At 41.7% G+C, this 22,778-nt stretch overlaps 1 protein-coding gene and 1 pseudogene across 1 annotated transcript in view; both read left to right on the plus strand.

The window, feature by feature from the left end:
* Window positions 1–1,985: 1,985 nt before the first annotated feature.
* On the plus strand, window positions 1,986–2,620 carry LOC125344770 (annotated as a pseudogene).
* Window positions 2,621–6,433: 3,813 nt separating this feature from the next.
* Window positions 6,434–22,778, plus strand: part of Dpy19l2 (dpy-19 like 2) — a 38,425-nt gene continuing 22,080 nt past the window's right edge. The window contains exons 1-9 of the mRNA XM_048337125.1: window positions 6,434–6,510; window positions 7,338–7,903; window positions 11,487–11,511; window positions 12,803–12,890; window positions 13,761–13,898; window positions 17,174–17,294; window positions 19,357–19,450; window positions 20,260–20,317; window positions 21,221–21,312. Of these exons, the coding sequence (XP_048193082.1) occupies window positions 6,434–6,510; window positions 7,338–7,903; window positions 11,487–11,511; window positions 12,803–12,890; window positions 13,761–13,898; window positions 17,174–17,294; window positions 19,357–19,450; window positions 20,260–20,317; window positions 21,221–21,312 (1,259 nt within the window). The remainder of the gene's footprint in view (window positions 6,511–7,337; window positions 7,904–11,486; window positions 11,512–12,802; window positions 12,891–13,760; window positions 13,899–17,173; window positions 17,295–19,356; window positions 19,451–20,259; window positions 20,318–21,220; window positions 21,313–22,778) is intronic.

Below are 22,778 nucleotides of genomic sequence, written 5' to 3' on the forward strand. Positions count from 1 at the left end.
AGTGGTAGAGCACTGACTATCCTTGAGTAAAAAAGCTCAGGGACAACACCTAGTCCCTGAGTTCACACACACACACACACATACACACACACATTTGGAAGAACTGTTGGCCTACAGAAATATTGGCAAATATAGCATGAGAAAGCTTATACATCTTTGCCCAACTTGCACAATTATTAATGCCATTTATTTTTATTGTGTGAATGCTGAGAAGCACACACACAGAAATGCATGTGCACAGACAGGAGATATATATGAACTGTAATATATACAAATGTGCAGATAGGGAATACATGCTAATTGTCTTTCTGAATGACTGGAGACTAAGCTGAACATAGTCTTCCTTTTCCCAAATAAAGCATTAAAAACAAGATCTCTTGAAATAACCACAATAACGTCAGCAAACCTCAGGAAATTTGGCAATGCTCTGTCATCTGTGCATTGTTGTGTGCCAGGACCGTCTTGCAGTGTATACTACCCTCCTGCTGTAGGAAGGCATACTGTGTTTAGTTACCTGGTTCCGTGGGTCTCATTTACCATGCTGTAGTGCCTCAGCCTGCCTTGTCTTTCATGACCAAAGAATCCTGACTTTCTCAATGGTCCATAATCTATTTCTTTCCTTAATGATTTGATTTGTAAATAGTTCCAGACTTTCTCATCCCTTCAAATTGGTCTTTTTGACTTGCTTTACTTTATTTTTTTTTCAGTACTTCTTGTTCTTGCCATAATGAGTTACTCCAGGCCCATCTTGTACCTTCTTATCACAGCCATTTTTCCAAGGAACCTATGTTCCTTTTACTAGAAACCACGATTTGCCTACCACATGTGCACACTGGGGTATATTTGTCCCATGTCCATTCTGCCATCCAAGTTAGAAATACATATATGCACATATATATTCAAATATTTGTGTGCCTGTGTATATGAGCATATACTGTATTAGACATCACAAATTCACACTGACATCTCCAATCTAATACTTCCCCACAGGGACCTTTTCCTTGTCCTGTTCAGTCTCTCTCTGGCTCTTCCACAGTGAGCACCTGGGTTCCAAACCACAGCAGTGTATCTACTCACTTAAACCTATCTCAAGCAGTCTAGTCTCGGACTGTTTCACTAACAGAACCATCATTAACAATCCTTCTAAAAGAAGTCAGGATTTGTTGGTTGTTTCTTTATTACTTAACTGAGAAGATAAGTGAAAGCAGTTGTCTGCTTCCATGTTTCATTTTCAAGAGCTTATTGGTATAATCTTTTTTCCTAGTCTTACTGATTTAAATATATGTTTGTACATCTATGTTTTCATCAAGTACTTGAATAAGGGATTATAACAAGGTTGTAAGTACAAAGTTAATATAAAAAGACCAGTTGTTTTCTTGTATACCAGTCATGAGCAATATGAATTTGAAATTACACAAAACACCACACCATCTATGTCAGCACTAAAATATAAAAAAGAAAGGAAAAACTTAAGTACAGTTATAGTAGGTATTAAGTCTATAAGAGGCAAACAAAAATTTAAGAAAGAAGGGAAACCAGGTTTAAATAAATGGAGAGACCCTCCATGTATAGAAGCAAGAAGACTCGTGTGGTTATGACATCAGTGTTGCTCCATTTATAGATTCAGTGAAAACCCAGTGGAAATTCCAGCAAGTTATTTGTGGCTATATAAAAAGGTATTCTAGGTCTGGGAATATGGCCTAATGGCAAGAGCGCTTGCCTCCTACACATGAAGCTCTCGGTTCAATTCCCCAGCACCACATAAATGGAAAATGGCCAGAAGGGGCGCTGTGGCTCAGGTGGCAGAGTGCTAGCCTTGAGCAGGAAGAAGCCAGGGATAGTGCTCAGGCCCTGAGTCCAAGGCCCAGGACTGGCAAAAAAAAAAAAAAAAATTATTCTAAAAGTTTATACGGAAAAGCAGAAGAGGTTCCGCCCGCAATCCCACTGCCCCAGTGTCCTGCTGGTGTCCAGCTCGCAGGCCCTCCATGCTGTCACTAGACTTCCTGCAGGATGTGTGGTGGTGGATGAACAAGCAACAGGTGCATTATCAAGTCCTGAATTTTGGAATGATTGTCTCCTCTGCACTGATGATCTGGAAGGGCTTAATGGTAATAATTGGAAGTGAGAGCCCCACGGTAGTGGTGCTTCATGGCATCATGGATTCTCCATTTCATAGAGATCTCTTTCTAACAAATCGAGTCAAAGATCCCACTTCTTGGCTGGGAAAAATTGTTGTGTTCAGAATAGAAGGAAGAGAGATCCCATAGTGCACCAAGTCCTTAAGATTCATGAAAAGCAAAATGGGCATATCAAGTTTATAACCAAAGGAGATAAGAATGTTGTTGATGATGGAGGCATGTATGAACAAGGGCAGCACTGGCTGGGGGGAGCCAGGGGACTTGTTTCTTCTATTGGATTGTGGCCATCCTCTTGAATGAGTACCCTAAATTCAAGTATGCAGTACTTTTTGTTGTTGGGCTTGTTCGTGCTGATCCACCATGAGTTAGAAACGAGCCTCGCTGCTCTATTCTGGGAAGCCTGGTGCTTTGTTCCTGGATGTCTGTGGTTGGTGGAGAGTGAGCAAACTGAGGGTGTTCTTGGGAGCACTGGTGTGCATTAGTTTGTTTCCATGCCAGAATATACATGGGCAGGTGCATGGGCACTGAGGTGTGCACACGAGGAAATCACAGGATTTCATACCGAGTCATTGTACCACGTTCACATTTTGTACATCAGTGGATTTTTTAATATGAAAAGGTTGAGCCAAAGCTCACGGTGTTTGCATTTTGAAGCCTCGCTTCCCTTCTGAAGTGCCTCTGTGTGCTGCATGCGGAAGTGCGACTCTGCAAGGGTGGTCTGCCTGTCCTCACGGTGCCACTCACGGCTCATGAAGGTGGCTCCAAGTCTTAACTTTCCAAATTTCAAATAAAAGACTGTACATTAAGAAAAAGTAGAAGAGCCACTCAACATTGAAGGACAAAGCCCAAAAGACTGGCACAAACTGGGTTCAAAACTTACTACAAAAGTAGAGTAATAAAGACAGTGGCTTTAGAGAAAGAACACACGAATGGATAGAGCAGAAGAGCAAATCCCTCAAAATATTGACCCACATGCAAATAACTAACTGATCGTTGACAAGGAAGGAAAGGCAATGCAGTGGAGAACGTGGTCTTTCAAATAGGTGGGCGTGGGGCCACGAACACCCACCTGCAACCTAAGATGTCTAGACACACCTTCCGCAAAGTAAAATAAACATGCCAAACTGAAACTTCTGCAAGATAAAATCTAAGTAATGTTATTTGTTGGTTCATCCATTAGTTTTTAAGGCACAACATCAAAAGCATGATTCATTAACAAAAAGTTAATGTGATAGAATACATGGCAGTTAGACACTTCTGTTCATTGACAGACATTTATGTTAAGAGGATGAAAAGACCACAGCATAGACTGGAGGAGGGAGAATGTATTTTCAAGATACATCTCTGCTAAAGTACCATGCAAAACACAAAAGACCTCTTCACGTTCAATGATAAGAAATCAAATAAAGGCAAATCCTCTGAACCTAACACCTTGGAAAGCATAAGACCAAAATAAGCAGATGAAAAGATTCTCAACACCATGTGATTACCAAACTGCAAACACCATAGTCTATCTATTGGAACATCTAAAAATCCAAGACACTAACAACTCCTGGTGATGAACAACAGGAAGGCAAAACGGAACAGCTTCTTCAAAAGGCCTTTGCAGATTCTCCCAAAGCTAAGATAGAATTCCATAGAATCCAGCTATTGTGTTCCTAGATGTTTACCCAAATTGAGTTGAAAATTTATACCACACAAAACTTGCAAATAAATGTTTATAGCAGCTTTATTTACAACTGTCCAAACTTGAAAACAATCAAGATTTCCCTTAACAGATAAATAATGAACTGACTGTGGCTGCCTGCCATCCTTACAAAGGAATATTTATTAGTGATAAAAGGAAATGAACAGAATGGGGACAGAAGCTTACTGGTAGAGTACTTGCCCAGAACAAATGGCACCCTAGGTTATCAAACTGAGAAAAGATTAGGAGACATCTTCTGTTGTAGGGATTTTGCTTTCATTTTGGTGGTACTAGAGTTTGAAGTTAGAGCTTCATATTTGGTAGTTAAGCACTCTAGCACTTAAACTACACTGTCTGGTTCCTATAATCAGGCTAGCTATAGATGCCTATCATTCTGGTTGTTTTTGTTGCTATTGTCAGCCTTGGGGCTTGAACTAAGGGCCTGGGCACTGTCCCTGAGATCTTTTTACTCTACCACTTTGGGCCACAGTGCCACTTCTGATTTTCTTGCGGTTACTTGGAGATAAGAGTCTCACAGACTTTCCCATCTGGGCTGGCTTTGAACTGCGGCCCTCAGATCTCAGCCACATGAGTAGTTAGGATTAGAGTTGTGAGCCACCAGCACCCAGCTTATACAGATGCCCTTTAAATATCTACTATACATAGACTTACATATTTCTACAAAGTCAAAACATTGGAATTTGGTGCATATGTGATTAGAATCAAATACAACAAAATCAATATTATTTGGAAAACTAAATATTGGTCACAATGAATCTTTTAATTATTTTAAAATGAAATATGCAATGTAATTTTTTAGTTGGGATTACATTTTGAATTTTCCTTCATTTCATATTTAGTAAGCTGATTTATTATAAGAACAGTGATTTGCTTTTCTTTCTAAAAATGAATTTAAAAATTTTAAGTTTAAATATTATTTATGGGACATTATTGCCACCTGCTGGCTATATTGTTTAATTTTTTAAATTACTGGTTACTAAAATACAAATGGAAATATATATGTATATATGTGTGTGTATATATATGATTGGATCTGAAATCTAGATGCAAGACAAATAATTTGCTAAACCATCTCCATTTTAAGGAGTTAATAACAAAAAGAAATTAATACAAACTACATTTGATTATATAATTATGTTGTATTTTTGTCATTTCACTGTAGAATGTAATATCAGGCTTTCTGGTTTAAGTCACTGTTTTTAGTAAGAATGATAGCTACATGTGACTCCAGTGCTGTTCTAAATAATGAAGCCAAAGCAAGAAAGCATCTAAAAAGATGAGAACATTTGTGGTTCTGTTCCCTTGTGAATGGAATCAAATAATCAAATGTCAGTTTCCTTCATAGAAAGATCTAGTCTGCTTAAGAAGAGAACACTAAGTTATTTAGACAACCACCTCAGTTTGCTCAACTCATGAACCTAGAAATGTAATTATTGTTTAATAACAGAATGACCATACAACTTTGGACAGTGTGTCTAGGTGAACTAAAAATTAATTATAGATATATCAGTGCCTAATAAAATACTCCACACAGCCAGGCACTGGTGGCTCATGTCTGTCATCCTAGCTATTCAGGAGGCTAATATCTGAGGATCATGGTTTGAAGGCAGCCTAGACAGGAAAGGCCTTAAGAATCTTATCTCCAGGAACTGAGAATGTAGCTTAGCAGTACAGTGCTTGCCTAGCATGTATGAAGCCCTGGGTTCTATTCCTTAGCACCATATAAACAGAAAAAGCTGGAAGTAGGGCTGTGGTTCAATTGGTGGAATGCTATCCTTGGGCAAAAAAGAAGCCAGGAACAGTGCTCAGGCCCTGAGTTCAAGCCCCAGGAAAGGAAAAACTAAAAATAAAAATAATCTTATCTCCAATTAATTACAGAAGAAGCTGGAAGTGACGCTGTGGGTCAAGTGGTAGAGTGCTAGCCTTGAGCAAAAAGGAGCTCAGGGTCAGTGCCCAAGCCCAGAATTTGAGTCCCCCCCCCCAAAAAAAAGTCCATAGAACATTACTTAAGGTGTAACGTGCAGTATTTCATTCAGTTATAGCAGATGAAACTTCACTTATTTTTCAGATGAGAAAATTTTTTTCAGAGCAGCTAAATAGCACTTGACACATAATTAACCCCCGTGTGCTTACTATATGTCTGATTGAAATGCACACACACACATACATATATGCCTGTCATGACTACTTCTATGTATCATTAAGTATTCATTTAAATTGATTTTATATCCATAATTCTGCACTGAATGGATCTTGTAGAACTTCAATGTTTGCCATTGAGGTCACTGTGGACTTGTCACAGATATAAAACACAGCACAGTACATACTCCTATTTTTTGAATGATTAAATTACCATATTTGTGCTTTTAAGGGCTAGACCACAGGTAAGAACCTGACCCAACAGGCAGGCAGAAAGAAAACGGAAGGAAAAACAGGTAAGTTGGTCCAAAAGAAAAGCATAAGAACAAAATAGAGAATGAAAATTATATTAAAGATAAGCACTTTATTATTTGACCTTGTGAATTCATTAAATAAGACAAGGACACCTGGGTGTGGTGGTAGATGCCTGAAATCTGGAGACAGGAGCATGAGGCAGGAGGAGCTGCGGTTGGAGACTGGTCTGGGCTACCTGTGTGAAACCCAGGCTCTAGAAATAAGTCCAGGGTGAAAATCAGAAGGAGGGCTTTGCCCTGAGGAAGAAGCAGGGCCCAGGTCCCGAGTGATCCCGCTGGAACCATTGGAATGGAAGGTCTGAGTCCTAATACTCAATGTGCACATATGGAAATGGAGCCAGCTAACTTGAAGTCAGAACAGAACTGTGATCGTGGGGGTGACAAGTGGTAATGATCCATGCACTGTACTCATACATTGGCATGTTTTGCAAGGAAATGTTAAGACCTGGAAAATATTATATTCAGCGAAGCAAACGAGGCCCAAAGTATTGTAGGTCTCCCGGTTTCTTGTAATCACTAGAATATGTCTATGATATTCCTAGCAAAGGATCACAATAGCCCACTTGCTAGCTCCATAGGATCATATGAAGCGTACCCAAATGAACTCCAAGAATTGGGAACAGGAAGTTTCTTTTTTTAATATTAAAATAGATTTACTTCCACAATAAAATGTATGAATGGAAAAAATAGTTAAATAAAAATATACTAGGTTCTACAGAAGGCTTTCATGATCATTCGCAGTTATTTCTTTTTTTTTTTTTGTCTGTTTTCTGTACCCGTTGTCTTGTATATAAGTTCATCTGATCCGTGGATGGGAAAGGGAGGCACAGAAACAGCGCGACAAAGGATGGACTAAGACTACAATGATACTCACTAGACACTATGTTGGAAACAAACTTTACAACTTGGGGGGAAGGGGAGGGGGAGGAGGAAAGCAGGAGAAAATGAGGCGGTAGCAGTGTACAAAAAGAAATGTACTTATGGAACTGTAAGACGCCCCCCCCCCCACCCCCAGCTTCATCCTTTATGCCCGGCCAGGCGCGGGATTGCGCGCGAGAGCGCGGGCGGAGCCCCCTCTGGACCACTCGCCCGGCCGGCGTTTCGCGGTCGCCAGGACAACCGGGCCTCCCGCAACGGCGGCGGGAACAAGTCGTTGAGGCCGCGGAGCAACCCAGGCCCTCTGGGGGCGCCCGCCCGCCGGCCTTCAGACGATGCGAAGATGGTGGGGAGGACGCGGAATAAGCCCAGGGGCCCGGAGCCCGCCCTCCTCGCCCGCGCCGCGCCGACCAAGCGCCGGCGCCCGGCCACCGGGGCCGGGGAGCCCGAGCTGGAGGAGGAGCCGCAAGCCCCAGGGCCCACGTCGGGGTCCCTCCCGCAGCCCCTGCTTCCGGGCGGCGGCAGACACCTGCCTGGGGGCGCCCGCGACTACTCGCCGCGCAGGATCCGCAATCTGAACGGGCAAAACTACGCGAACCTGGAAGCGGTGTCCAGGTCGGCCCTACAGGGCCGCTTCCAGTTCCTGCACAGCTTCGTGGAGCAGGTCCGCCACAAGATGCTCGGCCTGCAGGTGCGCCGCTTCTCCAGCCGGACCACCTGGGGCATAGGTGAGACCGCCCCACGGCCCCGAGCCCGCCCCACGGCCCGCCCCACGGCCCGCCCCACGGCCCGCCCCCACGGCCCCGAACCCGCCCCATGGCCCTGCGCCCGCCCCACGGTCCGGGAGCCCCGCCTCCCCAAGAATTGTCAGGCTGTCTTCAGTCTAAAAGGAGATGGGTTTAGATCCTGTTTGTGGATTGGGAGAGGAGATGGGAGCGCTGAAGACCCTTGGCAAGGATTCAGCCTCCTAAGTTCTTGTTTAAAATAGTTTTTTTGCAGTCTGTCAACATCAGGGCAGCTATGTATTACAGTTTCTAAAAGCAATTGGTTTGCTTTTGGGCAGTCTCTGCGTTTTAAATACAACAAAATAAAGGTGTGTGTGTGTGTATATATATGTATCTCTGTGTGTGTGTGTGTGTGTGTGTGTGTGTGTGTGTGTGTGTGTGTGTGTTGGTCATGGGGCTTGAATTCAGGGCCTGGATGCTGTTCTGTTTTGTTTTTCCCTCAAGGTTAGTGCTTTGCCACTTGAGCCACTGCACCACTTCGAGCTGTTTGGTGGATACTTGGAGACAAGAGTCCTACAGGCTTTCTTGCCTGGACTGGCTTTGAATCACCATTCTCAGAGCTCAGCCTCCTGAGTAGCTAGGATTACAGGTGTGCTCAAGTGGTAGAGCACCTGCATAGTGTGAGGATCTAAGTTCAAACATCAGTACTCCCAATAGATAGATGATAGATAACAGATGATTGATAGATGATAGATGGATGGATAGATATTGATACATGGTTGATGGATGATAGATATGTTGAGATCATTAACAGCCCCATGCTGGTACTCATTGGCTTCTGTCTTGATGTGGAGTGTCATTGTCTAACACTGAAAACTTTTTTTTTCTATTAAATGAATTGATTATTTTATTTAAAAATCCCAAAGAAAGGTCAGGCATCAGTGGCTCACACCTGTAAACCTAGCTGAGGATTACAGCTCAAAGTCAGCTCCGGAGAGTAATTGAAAAGCTGGAAGTGGAGCAGTGGCTCAAGTGGTAGAGCTCCAGCCTTGAGCAAAAAAAAGCTAAGAGACAATGCCAGGCCCTGAGTTCAAACTTCAATATTGACACACACATACAAAAGAAAAAATTTAAAAAAAAAAAGGAAAACTGAGTCCCAGATGGCTTTACTGGTGAATTGTATCTTTGAGGAAGACATAGTAACAAGTTCAGACAGGCACTCATTGAAGACTTTTCTTAAGCAACACTTGAAAGGTTGTTTTTTGTTGTTGTTTTGTTTTCCCTCTTTGACAAGTCTCATGTTCTGTAGCATAATTTCAATGTAGTTTCCTGTCCACCATGTGCTTGCTGACTTCTTTTTTTTCTTTTGTTTTTACTTTTTCTTCCTTCCCTTCCTCCCTCCTTCCCTTCCCTTTCCTTCCCTTTCCTTCTCCTTCCTTCTTTCCTTCCTTCCTTCCTTCCTTCCTTCCTTCCTTCCTTCCTTCCTTCCTTCCTTCCTTCCTTCCTTCCTTCCTTCCTTCCTTCCTTCCTTCCTTCCTTCCTTCCTGAGGTTGGGAGTAGAACTCAAGGCCTCATACTCCTGCTTGGCTTTTTCTTTTTATCGTGCTGATCCTGGGCCTTGAACCCATGGCCTGGGCATTGTCCCTGAGCTCTCTTGCTCAAGGCTAGTTAGTCTTGCTGACTTCTGATATCTAAGGAGGATGAGTCCTCACATTTAGGGATGTTAACCAAACTTGAATAATTGGATTTCCTATGTTGACTTTGTCAGTTGTGTGATTATGCCAACCATCTGGCCACATCCACAGTCAACATGGGCTTGGAACACAAGGCATCATCCCAAACCCAAGCTCCAGGGCACCTGGGTGCCACCTGGGTCCAGTGTTTCTGGAGCTGGGAAGAGGAAGTTAACACTGAAGGATGGGAAATGGAATCTGAGATCAGGAAAGACTTGTAGGAAAAGATGGAATTCGAAAGGGGGGGAGTGCTGAGGGAAAGTATCTGAAGGTATAAGAATAGAGGATGTAAATATGGTGAATAGGACAATCTCTGAGTCTTAATGAAGTGAAGTTTAGTTTCAGAGTGGTTTATATGTAGCAAATGTGCATTTTTTTCTGTAGTGAACCAGTGAGTTAATATTTTTATATTTTTCAGGAAACATACAGATTGTTTCGTCTTCCTTTCCTTCTTTATTTTTACAACTGTCTACAAACATAATGACCATTTTCAGCTAGTGGACACTACAGAAAGTGGACCGTGGCCGACTATGGCTTGCCCAGCTTGGTACAAAGCAATGATTTACAAAGCAGTATTTTAAGTGGGCCAGCATAGTAATGCAGGCAGAGGATTAGAGGGCGTTGGGAACTTCAACATTGCAGTTTTAAATTTCTTTAGTGAATTAATTTGCATTTGTTTTGGTAGCTAAGCTGAGTGATTTTCAAATACTTAAAGCAGATCATGTTGCATGCTTATCAGATAATGTGCCAAGTGGATTTTGGACAAGCATAAGGAATACCATTATAAAATATTGGTGAGAAAGCAGAACTTCAGAGATAGTTAAATAAATTCGCTTCTCTAAGACAATAAGGAAGATACTTGCAAAACTGTCAAAATCAGCTTTAAAAAAAAAAAGGATATTGGAAATTACCCCAAAGCCTATAACAATCCAATGAGCACTCATTGCAGGAGAGCCTGGGGCCTCTGAGGGAAGTGGGCACTGGGGCTCTAAGGGGTCCTGCCCCATTCCATGGGGTTCTTGAAATATACAACTTTCCAGTCACCAGAGGGGCTGGAAACCAGGTGATAGCTCTTCAGAAAGCCTGCGCCCAGAAGACCTAGGCTAAGATTTGCACAGGACACTACTGGGGAGATGAACTTCTGCACTTAGCCATCTTCAGACAAGACAAGGGACAAACAGGGGTGCACGGTGGTTCCTGTGTGGCTAGAGTCTTTCCTGGATATATATTATATCATACGTATTATATACTATATTATGCAATAGAGAATAAAAACAATAGAGAATAATATTGAACAATTACAAAAAGTTTGGAAACTCCCATTTCGCCACTTTTCCCCCCCTTTGGTCATGGGCCTTGAACTCAGGGTGTGGGCGCTATCCCTGAGCTCTTTTGCTCAAGCTAGTGCTCTACCACTTTGAGTAACAGCTCTACTTCTGGTTTTCTGCTGGTTAATTGGAGATAAGTGTCTCAGGGCTTTTCCTGGCCAGGCTGGCTTTGAATCATGATCCGATCCTTACAGCTAGCGTAGCTAGGATTACAGGCATGAGCCACCAGTGCCTGGCTCTCATCACTCTTTCACAAATTAGCTGGGAGGGCTACCAGCCATTGAAGCCCCTCCCTTCGCTGAATGTGAAATTTCCCTGCAGAGGCGAGCGTGCTGCCCACTGTGTGTCCCTGTGAATTGTTTTCCTGTGCACACAAGTATGGATTTGGCTAGTCATGTTGCTTCGTGTGTTGTGTCTGGGTCATGAATGCATCTGAAGTGCTGCTTCTAAAAGGTACTTTCTAACAAGGCATCTTTAAATGACTTGATTTCATTCTTTTCTCTCTCTCTCTCTTTTTTATTCCAGCTGCCTTTGTGGGAGTTTTGCACTGGTAAGATTTTTTACTTTTAAATATATTTTAAAAAACTGGATTAAAACATTATCACTGGTGTTTGCTTACAGAATAATAATTTCTGGCGATGTATGTATTTCTTTAAATATATCACTAGCTATGTCTAGTGAATTCTGCAGTTTATTTTATCTAAAACACTTAAAAAATTTGTAGTAATGGTATGCTATTAGTACATATGTTTGGAGACACAACTTTAGTAATACCACCCAATGAGAAAGCAAGTAGAAATGAAGATAAAGACTCTTTCTGGGGCATGCATGATGCCACATGCCTCTAATCTCAGCACTTGTGGGACAGGAGGCAGGGGCAGGAAGATTGCAAGTTGGAGACTAGCTTGGGCTACAAAGTGAGACCTAGTCTCTAACAAACAAACACGATTCAGTAGTGAGGAGGTAGGATTAAATGCTGGTGAACCTTTCAGTCACTAGCACTTTGTTTACAAAAGTAGCAGTGACTCATCTATAAGAATCATATGTAAACCAATATTTTTTCCTCAGCAATGTCTTCATTTCTGCCTGATCTCAGGAGTTTCTTCTCTTGGGAAATGTGGGATTTGTGCTGTGTTCTGTTGACGCAGTGCTCAGTTGGCCATTGAGTTTGCAGGGAGGTTGTGCAGTGAGCCTGCCTCCACCCCTGGGGTCCCTGGTATATAGGGAGAGTGGGATGGGATTTGGAATTTTGAGGGAAGGCAGTGCATAGCCAAGGGTACTCCCACTGCTAGCCAGATCATATTCGGATCATCAGAATCTTCCTGTACACCTCACTCTGGCTGTGGAGCTGCAGGTCTGAAATGCCTGCAGGTCCCAACCAGGGCTCCCTTTGTATGCATCACTTGTGTGTTGCTTTGGTTTTTGATCTGAAGTAATTTCACTTACAATTATTTTCCAGTGCTTTTGAACAGTGACATAGGTATTTTTCCAACTGATTCTATTCAGGTCACTTGTGAAACTTCAGAACACCAACCAGAACCTGCCTGTATTCTGACTTAGAGGCCTAGGGTAGAAGGAAGACAGAGATCAAAACAAATTGTAGGCCCACAGCTGAGTTTGAGAATGGAGTCCAGGAATCTGAGATGTGTACTGCTATGAATTCTAAACTACCCCTAACATGGGAGTTTGTAAGAAAATTCTAGCACTACCTCAATGTTTATTACACAATTAACTTTCTCCCATTTATGACTTTCTGACTGTGATTATCCAAAACTTAAATAATTTTGTTACTGTTTTTGAGACCTCTTCTTATTGTAATGTAATATTCATTTCTCCCCCAGGATACATCTGGTGACACTTTTTGAAAATGACCGTCACTTTTCTCACCTCTCATCTTTGGAACGGGAGATGACTTTTCGCACGGAAATGGTTAGGTTTCTTCTAATGATTTAATTTGTGGTTTCACAATAGCAAGACTATAGAGTTGAAATTGAATAGAACTGAAGTGGATTTGGGCATGTGAATTGTATGTACTTTCTGTCTCTAAAAACTAACGAGAATGCTGCACACCTGTGCTAGTACATCTTTATTTTCACTTTTGTAGCCCTTATGTGGCTTTGAAGAATGGGATGGATGAATATCTGTTTGGCATTTGAACATTACTTCCAGTGGCAGAATAGTGTTATGAAATAACCCAGGTAGTTGGGGCAGTCTGGGCTTTGGTGACAGATTGTTAGGTTCAGACAGCTGTCAATCATCTCTGTTTTCCACCTTCTTTTTTTTTGCTAAATCAAGAGAGTCGATCTTGCAGAGATTAGTAAGGCCATGATTGGAAAGAAGAGCTGGCACAAAAGGATCGTTCTTCACTAATGAAACTTATTTAGGTACTTACTGTTTCCCTACATAAGCATTCTTGTGCCTTATGTCTCTTAGAGACTCCTACAGTGGACTTATTTTGCCAAAGAAAACAAAACCTTGAGGAAATGTTCCATCAGACACTAGCTTCATTTAGAAAAAGTGGCTTGTGTACTTAATCTACTGAAAATCGAGTGGCTGGATGAAGCAGGAAAGCATGCAGATTTCAGACCTACAGAAAAGTTCAAGTAGCCGTGCAGTCAGAGTCAGAACATGCTTTCTTGAAGCTATGTAATGTAATAGTGAAGGTTATTAGAGACTTCATAGCAACCTTGCTCCTCACTTCTTTTTCCCCAGAAGAATATGTTCTAAAAAGAATATAGATGTGTTAGTGCTTTACTTTCATTGATAATAAATGCCTTTCTTCTCCCCCTAAATAAAAAGGGGCTTTATTATTCCTACTTCAAGACCATTATCGAAGCACCTTCGTTCTTGGAAGGGCTGTGGATGATCATGAATGACAGGCTCACCGAATACCCTCTGGTCATCAACACAGTGAAACGCTTCCACCTTTATCCAGAGGTAAGTCACATCTGCACACCAACTCCCTGTGAAGACTACTCTTTCTTTGTTTTTTTTGTCAGTTAAAGGATTAAGCCTAATGATGCTGAAGACAAAGGAAGGGGACTTTAGGCCTACTGACTTTAGATGTTTTCTAGAGTTAAAGGCAAGGCTCAATAGTTCTACTCCTGAAATTTTAAACTCCTAGAAACCATGCCCATGCAAACTCAAAAAACAGTGACCAAAGGTGCTAGAGCAGGTGAATGGGGGCTAGCCATGCGTGCCAGGAAGGGCACTGTGTGGGCTGGCAGCCGTGACCTAGGCATCACACCACAAAACAGGCCACCTTGCCAGACTCCTGTGGATATCCTCCTACACTGACCCTTCAACACGATGAACTTCTTGGGAGTCTGAAAGTTCTAGAAGTTAAGAAAAATAAGCAATTTGTTGTGGATGATAAACATCAGTGCTAAACGGGACCTCGTAGGGATGCCACACTTGAGTGGATCAGAGTGCAGCAGGTACATTAAAAGCAAGTATTGATTAAAAGTACTGTACCTTTTCTGCATACATTTATAACTGTCTGACAATTATCTGTTGGTTTGTTTTAACATCATGGAAAAAAGTTCTTTGACTTTTGACAAATGGGGGAAACTATATGAGCACCAGGTCAGTCCAGGTCAGTCTAATTATGAAAGGTTTTCATCAAGTCACAGAGTTTCTGTGTGCTCTGTAAGGTCGCTCTCTCCCTTTTCTTCATTGAATCATCCCTATCCTTTTTTTTTTTTTTTTGCATATTGATCTCATGATTGTGGGCTCATTTCTAGATGCTATTGTCCCACTCATCTTCATGTATGACATGCTAATACCACACTTGCTTGACTCTTCCAGCTTTATGCTAAAATTTAAAAGGAAGGAGTTCTAAAATTTGGTACTTCCTTCTCAAAGCTGCAAGGATGGGTACCCACAGAGAAACAATTCCTGAGCCCTTGCTTGTCAGGGCGGATGCTGCACATTGCCACATAAGCCAGTAGGGTGATTAAAGTAGAAAGGTGAAATGAACTTGCTGAAGGCTTGGGCTGGGTGAGGCCTTGGTGGTGAGGTCATCAGGCTCTATGCAATCAAGGGGGACAAATCCAGGGAACGCCTGCCTGCCCCTTGCTGCCAGTTAGGGTAACAGCAGCTGGGTTCGCTCTCCATGCACACCCAGACCTCTTTTCCTGACTAAAAAAAGTCATGCTTCTGGAGCAGGAAGTTGGTGAGAAATCACCGCAGCAGGCAGGAGGGCAGGCAGGGAACAGAGAGAGCAAAGATGCAACTGTATCCCCCTCTTGTGAAGGCATCCCTGTCCCCACCCCTCAGGATGCAGGTTCAAGCCCAGACATGGCCTTGACTAGACTTGAATGAGAAAATCACAGCAGAATAGGGTTAAAAGAGGTTGGTTATATATTTATAGCACTATGTACTTGTTAGGCATGCCTCCTGACAGTGAGGAGCCATTTTGTTTTTCTGAGGTGCATCCCCAGAGGGAAACCTAAACCAAGAGCCAAAGACAATGCAGGCCAGAGGAATTTTCAGTCCCTGGTATTATAGCAAGAACAAATGCCAGCTGTAACAATCCCAGTGAGGACAAACCTCAAAACAATCCCAGATCCTGCCCAGATTACCACAAACCCCAGCAATGGGGGCCTGGGAGAAGGAAAGGAAGGTCCCAGATACTGAGGAATCTGATGGAGGCACTGGCCCATCCACGTATCTTGTCGCTGCTTTCTCATTGCAAGCCAACACTTGCATGTCCCATCCTCTGGGAAAGAAACACTCAATCCCAGGACAGTAGGCAAAGGGTCAGAGTCTAGCCCTGTGGGAGCTCTAAGGGCCTTCATCCCACTCACAGAAGCAGGGCCCCAAGGCCTCGCCTCTTAATGGCATTACATTGGCCATTAAATTACAACCCTTGTGTTTCTGCAGAGAGCATGTGTGAGGTATGGCAGTGCCCCTGGCCTGCCAGCATTTTTGGCTCCCAATATGAGAACATATAAATGAGTAAAGCACAGGGAACAGGAAGCCCCAGTTTTGTTTGAGTTCCAAATCTGCCTTCTCTCTGCCCTTCAACCATCTTCTCCTGCTTGGTGTAACTCAAAGGCTTTCACTCATTCGTGGAGGGATGGGCCAGGGAATCTTCTCAAAGCAAATGTTGATACTGCTTACCCGTTTATAAATGTATGTGTCCCATTTTCACTGGGCTCAAATTAGTGATTTCTAATGAGATTTATTCTCCAATCTGCTGGGTATTTAGGATTGTGTTGTTCACATTCCCAGTTTTTGGGTTTTTTACGCATTAATTCCTGTAAGGTTTTAGACATGACTTGTAACATGTCAATTGCATAGTATTGCCCCCCCAAAGAGGACAGAGGCTATTTTCTATACTAACTTTCTGAAACCCAGATTACTCCTTAGAGCTACTATTTTGTGTTTTTTTGTGTGTGTTTTCAATTTCTTCTCATAGTTACCTCTGTGACTCTAGTATAAATTCAAAAATCAAAAAGATAAAAATTGTGAATGATCTTGTTTCTTGTAGTTTAAACTTCACTTAATATTGAGTTACTGTGCATTTTTATTTGTAATATTCCTTATTGTCCCCTCCCCCTTATCTTTGAACTTTTACACCTGCATTTTAGATCAGGAAGACTTTCTTAATTAGCAGGCCACCATTGGCTCATGCTTGTAGTTCTAGCTACTTAGGAGGCTAAGATCTAAGGATTGGGATTCAAGGCCAGCCAGGGCAAGAAAAGTCTGGAAGACTGTACAGATACTTAGCATAAAGCTGAGCTAGAGTCACCATCCAAGTGGTAGAACAACAGCTATGATCAAGAAAATCAAGCAAGAGTGGCCAACCCTAATTTCAAGCCCTAAGACCAAAATACACACACACACACACACACACACACACACACACACACACACACATACAAAGCTATAATTCTATTTTATCCCTGTTTTAAAAATAATAAACCTTACATATTTTAATGAAGAAATAAATTGGAATGTTAATTGAAATGTCATTAAGTATTTTTGTACTCACCTTTTCCTATCATTTTAATCACCTACTTTTAATATTTGGCTTTGCATTTATAGTATAGGGCTGATAATTATAGATATTATACCAAGAAGAAATGATATCAATAAGGGTCCAAGTTTGCAAGGCCAAACACAGTTATAATAAAATTTTATTTTAAAACAGTTGCCTTTTTGAAGATGATGTACTTTTCTTTCTTTTTTTGTTTGATCTTTTGTAGGTGGTCATAGCCTACTGGTACCGAATTTTCATGGGGATAATGCACCTGTTTGGGATAGAAGCCAAGACCTGCTGGAACGTCACTAGGCTGGAGCCTCTCAATGAAGTGACAAGCTGTGAAGGCATGTCCCCTCCCCCACCTCCCCAGAGCACTGGGCCAGGGTCACTGTCTCCCTCCCTCCCCTCCCCCCCCCCGCCCACCTCCCTGGAGCTGGGGGCCAGGGTCACTGGTGACTCCACCAGGGTCTTGTCAGCACCACTCTAAACACCTGGAGATGACCTGTGCGCTGAGTGGTCCAAAGGCCCCGTCTCAACCATGCATGTAGAAATGGGAATATGCGAGCCAGTATGCCCAGTGTCAGGCAGTGCTATGTGGAAGGCAACCTTCTGTTTCAGAATCAGATAGCACAAAACAAAGTATTTTGAGTGATTTCAGAGTATGAATTTTGAGGAACAATTACACTGTTCCCCCCCAACACAAAGGAACAAACAAAATACCTCAGAGAGCAAGGCATTTCTGTAATGATTCAGTCATCTAGAAAACATAACATTTTCTGAAATGTTAAGAATGGTCATCTTCAGTAGGAACAAGTTGTATTTAACAGGCTTCTGGTGAGTGACAGTTTAGTGTTTCTGGCACTGGGATACAATGAAACAAGTGGATGTTGAGCCTTATATCAGAGAGTTTGTACTGGATGAGGGTCGTTAGCTGTTATGAGTGATTGCAAGTTAATAAGGTTGTTAGGAATAGTAGTAGAAGCACTTCAAGTAGAAGGGACAGCATATTCTAAAGTCCTGGGGCAAGAGGAAATGAAAAGACTAGACTTCTTGGAACAGAAACAGAAAACTGGTGGTAAATAATGTGGGAATATAAGCAAAGGTTATGTCACAGTGGCCACAGGCTACTTCAGGCAGGAACTCAGCAGGGTGAGCATTGACATATTGTGTTAGCAGTTGTGCAGAGAGGATATTTGTTGGGGAGCTGGCAGGTTCCAGCCAGCCAGCGACCAGTACTGTAATCTCAGCAAGCAATTACCAAAAAATCACAGAGGTAGTTTTGGAAGTAGAATGTTTAGGGAGAAGAGAGTGAGCAAAGGACAGAGGTCTCAGCTTGGCATCTAGTTTAAGGATCTGGGTCACCTTTAATGGTCAGAAGCATGAAAAGTGCCAGGTTCAAACCCCGACATTTCACTGTGGGTGTTTTTGTGTAAAATACTTTGCAGATCTCAAAGTCAAATACTACCTGGGTTTAGGGACAAGAAGGACTTTCCAGGGTGAGCGCAGGCTTGGATCCATCTTTATACAGAGGATAATTGTGAGCTATGGACGCTGGAGACATAGGAGGATACACAGACAGAAAGATTACAAAGGCTAAGGTGGCCCTGTATTGAAGAAGATCACATTAGACCAGAGAGGTCATGGGAACACACAGCAGGGCTAGAGAAGCAGAGCCCAGTCACAGGCCAGCCTGCACATCTGGGCATATCTCACACCAATTGATTTCATAAATTTTATCTGAGAATGACATGGAATGATATTTACAAGACCCATATAAGAGGTAGCATACATAGAAATAGAATCTTATGAACGGGATTGAGATTCTGTCTATGCACAGGAGTGGATCAAACAGCTAGACTCTCCCAGGTAGACTGAGGCATTGTCTTGAAAGCAGGGACTATATGTTATTCATTCAGGAGTCCTGAAAAGAAAAAACAAGTGCAGTAGCTTTTGTCTGGGACTTCAGCAAGTGGCTCCAATGATACCTCCAGTTGCTGGAGAATAGTAACATCTAATCCAGTAAGAAGCTTCCACAGCTCATTACAGTATAAAAATACTTCATTAATGGACACACAAATGGACCTAAATATACATGGCAGGGATCAGGGCAATAAATCAGTGGCTGACCACTTGCTTAGTATGTGTGAGCCCTTAGGTTTGATTCCCCACAACTGCAACATCAAAATAAGGCAAAACAAAAATAAAACAAAACCCCCTCCCCCCCCCCAAAAAAAACCTCTAAGAAAGTTGAAGATGGTTACAGGCATTAAAAGAGAGCATTGATCAGGAAAGCAACTGTTCACAGCAAATGCACTTGTTCTCAATTCTCAAGCACTGACATAGCTACGACTGAGGCTTCTCAGACATTTGTTTGCTAATGACTGATTAATCTGTGTCTTTTTCAAGGGCTGGGAGACCCCGCTTGCTTTTATGTTGGTGTGATTTTTATTTTAAATGGTCTGATGATGGGCCTGTTCTTCATCTACGGTGCATACCTCAGGTAAGACGAATGAACTACCAGACCTAAGAGTGAGCTTGCAGAGACTGGCTGATGTTGCTTGATCAGTGGAGAAGACTAATGAAGATGAATTGACTCATAGCTGCAAAGTTTGTGGAACTTGATTATTTTTTCCCCAAAGGCTTAACTAATATCATATAGCCAGAGATTTGAGCTGCTGTAAACAAAGACACAAACAAAAAACAGTATCTTAAAAGCAGCCATTCCCCCCTTTATCCTTATAGGGATGTTATTTCAAAGTTAAGACTTAAACAACAACAAAGGTTTTAATGAGAATATCTCTAGTTTATATGTCGAATTATATATATAATATTCATATATATGAATATTTTCTGTCACTTTAGGCAGTTCTAAAGTACTGGTAAAATTACCTGTTAGAATCTTACCTTCATCTCTTAGTTACTTTAAATGGAATTTCAAAAGACAATATTCTGCCTCCAGTGGGTTTATTCAAAGAATGCAATACACACTCTGAAGTTGAAGAGTTAAAATTTATTTCATATGGAGAGTTTAAATATTTTATTTAGAAAATATATTAGATATAAAAAATTATAAAAATATATAATAAAATATGTTAGATATAATAAATCATAACTGAGGTTAGATTGTACCCACACTGTCTGCTTGTATATTTAAGACTAAGACACCAACTACATGGCAAATATTTACTAGCATATGGCCTATGCCATGGTTTAAGTAGAGAAAACTATTATTATAATTTCTGAGATGCTTTTGTGAAAAACTCACTGTATTTTCTGTGACTGACAATTTAATTTCTCTCTCTCCTCCAGTGGGACTCAGTTGGGTGGCATTGTTACAGTACTGTGCTACTTTTTCAACCATGGAGAGGTATGTTTCCTAGAAAATAATTTTTAAGGCTGTGTAGGAGGAAGGAAATACAATCAAATGGCGTTTGGTTGCATTATACTGGTGACTTTGCAATATTTTAAAGAACCTTGTGTTGTTAAAAAAAAAAAAAGCCAATATTTCAGTTGTGTTGATCGAAAGCTTTCAATTACCAGAACTTAGAGCGATGAAAGGCTTTGTTTGGGGTCACTATCTAAAAACACCAAAAAGGAAACACTGTGCTCACACAGGCAGGAGCGTCTCCACACCCCTACTTTCCTCCTGGCCTCTTGGAGGTGTCAAGCCAGGAAAATGGAGGGGAGTGAGGTTGGCTTGCTTTCCAGCTCCATGAAGGTGAGCTTCTAAAACCTCAGCTTAAGAAAATACTTACGTATGGAAATATTGCAATGGAACCCTTTTGCACAATAAATATGCGCCAATAAAAAGAGAAATATATATATATATATATATATACTTAGGGGTGTGTGTGTGTGTGTGTGTGTGTGTGTGTGTGTGTGTGTGTGTGTGTGTGTGTGTGTGCTGGTCCTGGGGCTTGAACTCAGGACCTGGGTGCTGTCCCTGAGCATTTTTTCTCAAGGCTAGTGCTCTACCACTTGAGCCACAGTATCACTTCTGGCTTTTTTGGCGGGTAATTGGAGATAAGAGTCTCAGGGAATTTGGGCTGGGTCATTTTCTATTTGATGACCGTATTCCCAAACTAAGCAATCTCGAGAAACAAATGTTCTGCCAGGCACTGAGGATGGGATGAGCCCAGAGCACCTGGCCCTCGCCAGTTCATATATTTAAGGCAATCCTACGATAGCTCATTGAGGGAAGATTGATAACACAAACCCTTGGTTTAAATAAGTGGTGTTCGTGTGTACTGAGTGATTTTCCTAATTTCAGGCCACCCGGGTCATGTGGACGCCCCCTCTCCGGGAAAGCTTCTCTTATCCATTCCTCGTACTTCAGATGTATATTTTAACTAAAATTCTCAGGTAATTTTCACTAATAGAAAAAGCCAGAGTATAAAATGTGCTTTGACCTACTTAGTTATAACCACCAAATGTAGACTTAAAAAAATATAATTTACAAAGTAAATTGAGTATAGTGTTAAGAAGATAGCCTAAAAATTACTCTATAAAATCGATGTCCACTGAAGCATCTAATAACAATATTATGTTTTAATAAATCAGGACATGTGTCCTTCTATTACTTATGGGGTCAGCGAAGTATTGAAAAACAATGACATTATTTTTCAAATCTTAGATACTCTTGACAGATCAATTTCCCAACTTTGGTTTTGATGGAAAAACCACAGTTCTCCTTCATGTGTCATGAAGGGCTCTATGCTCAGTAAACCTGGAAATGCTGGGTTATGAGTATCTGTATAATGTATTTGTGACTGATAGACCTATTATATATAAGTATTGTATATGCTTCTATACATCTCAAATGGTTGTTTCTCTTGGACACTGCTTATTGGGATTGATTTTATAAGCATTTCAGAAATTTAATGGTCAGAGAAACAAAGTGAAACAAGTGGTAGAACACTATAAATAACTCTATTGAAGAAATAAATCTCACGGAATGTTTGTGAGTTCTCTCACCCAGGAAAAATGACTGGCATCTTCTCCAGATTTCCGGGAAGCCTCACACACTTGGTGTTCTAATCCTTGGCAGATTCCACCTTGCACGAGCATGATTTGTGTGCATGCTTCCTCCCTTCCTCCCTTCCTTCCCTCCACACAAATGTCACTGCCCACATTTATGTTTAAAAGTCCCCCTAGACCCCTATGTGTTGGTACCAACCTGTAATCCCAACAGTCAGAGATAAGATGATTGAGAGTTCAAGGCCAGCTTGGCTTATGTAGTGAGGCTGCATTTTTTTTTTTTAAGTACTACCACTGGAAGCTGGGACCATGCCAGGCTTGTCTCTGGAACCTCAGAGCACGCACATATTCTATGGTGGCTGAAGGAAGGGGAGGATAGCCCCTGGCCTTGGCCGCAAATCTCAGCCTTGCATGGGATGAAATGTCCTCTGAGGGGGTGAGGAGTGTGACTTTGACGGCATCTGCTGGCCTCTGTGTCTTAGCCAAAAGTCACTGTTTGCTGAAATATAGAATTACCAAGTGCCCAATGAATATTTTGTGATATTACTAGACAATATAAATATAGTTTTGCTTTGGAAAACTTACCTACTCTTATACAGGCTTTGTCAAAACCAAATAGAAGCTTTACAAAAGGACCAGTTAATGGTTCATTATTTGTACAAAAGGTTTGCATTTCTTCCCACCCCCCCCCCCCCATATTTTGAAAGATACTAAACTCTCCTGTGGTGAAAGGCATTGTTTATCAACAGTGTTCCAGAATGAACAATCTAACTTTCAGCCGCAGTAACACAACTGTATTCCAGAATTACCTTCTAAATGGTTACTTAGAATGTTTTCTTTAATTATTTGCA

The sequence above is a fragment of the Perognathus longimembris genome, chromosome 2 (genome assembly GCF_023159225.1).
Source record: "Perognathus longimembris pacificus isolate PPM17 chromosome 2, ASM2315922v1, whole genome shotgun sequence".
Lineage (NCBI taxonomy): Eukaryota > Metazoa > Chordata > Mammalia > Rodentia > Heteromyidae > Perognathus > Perognathus longimembris.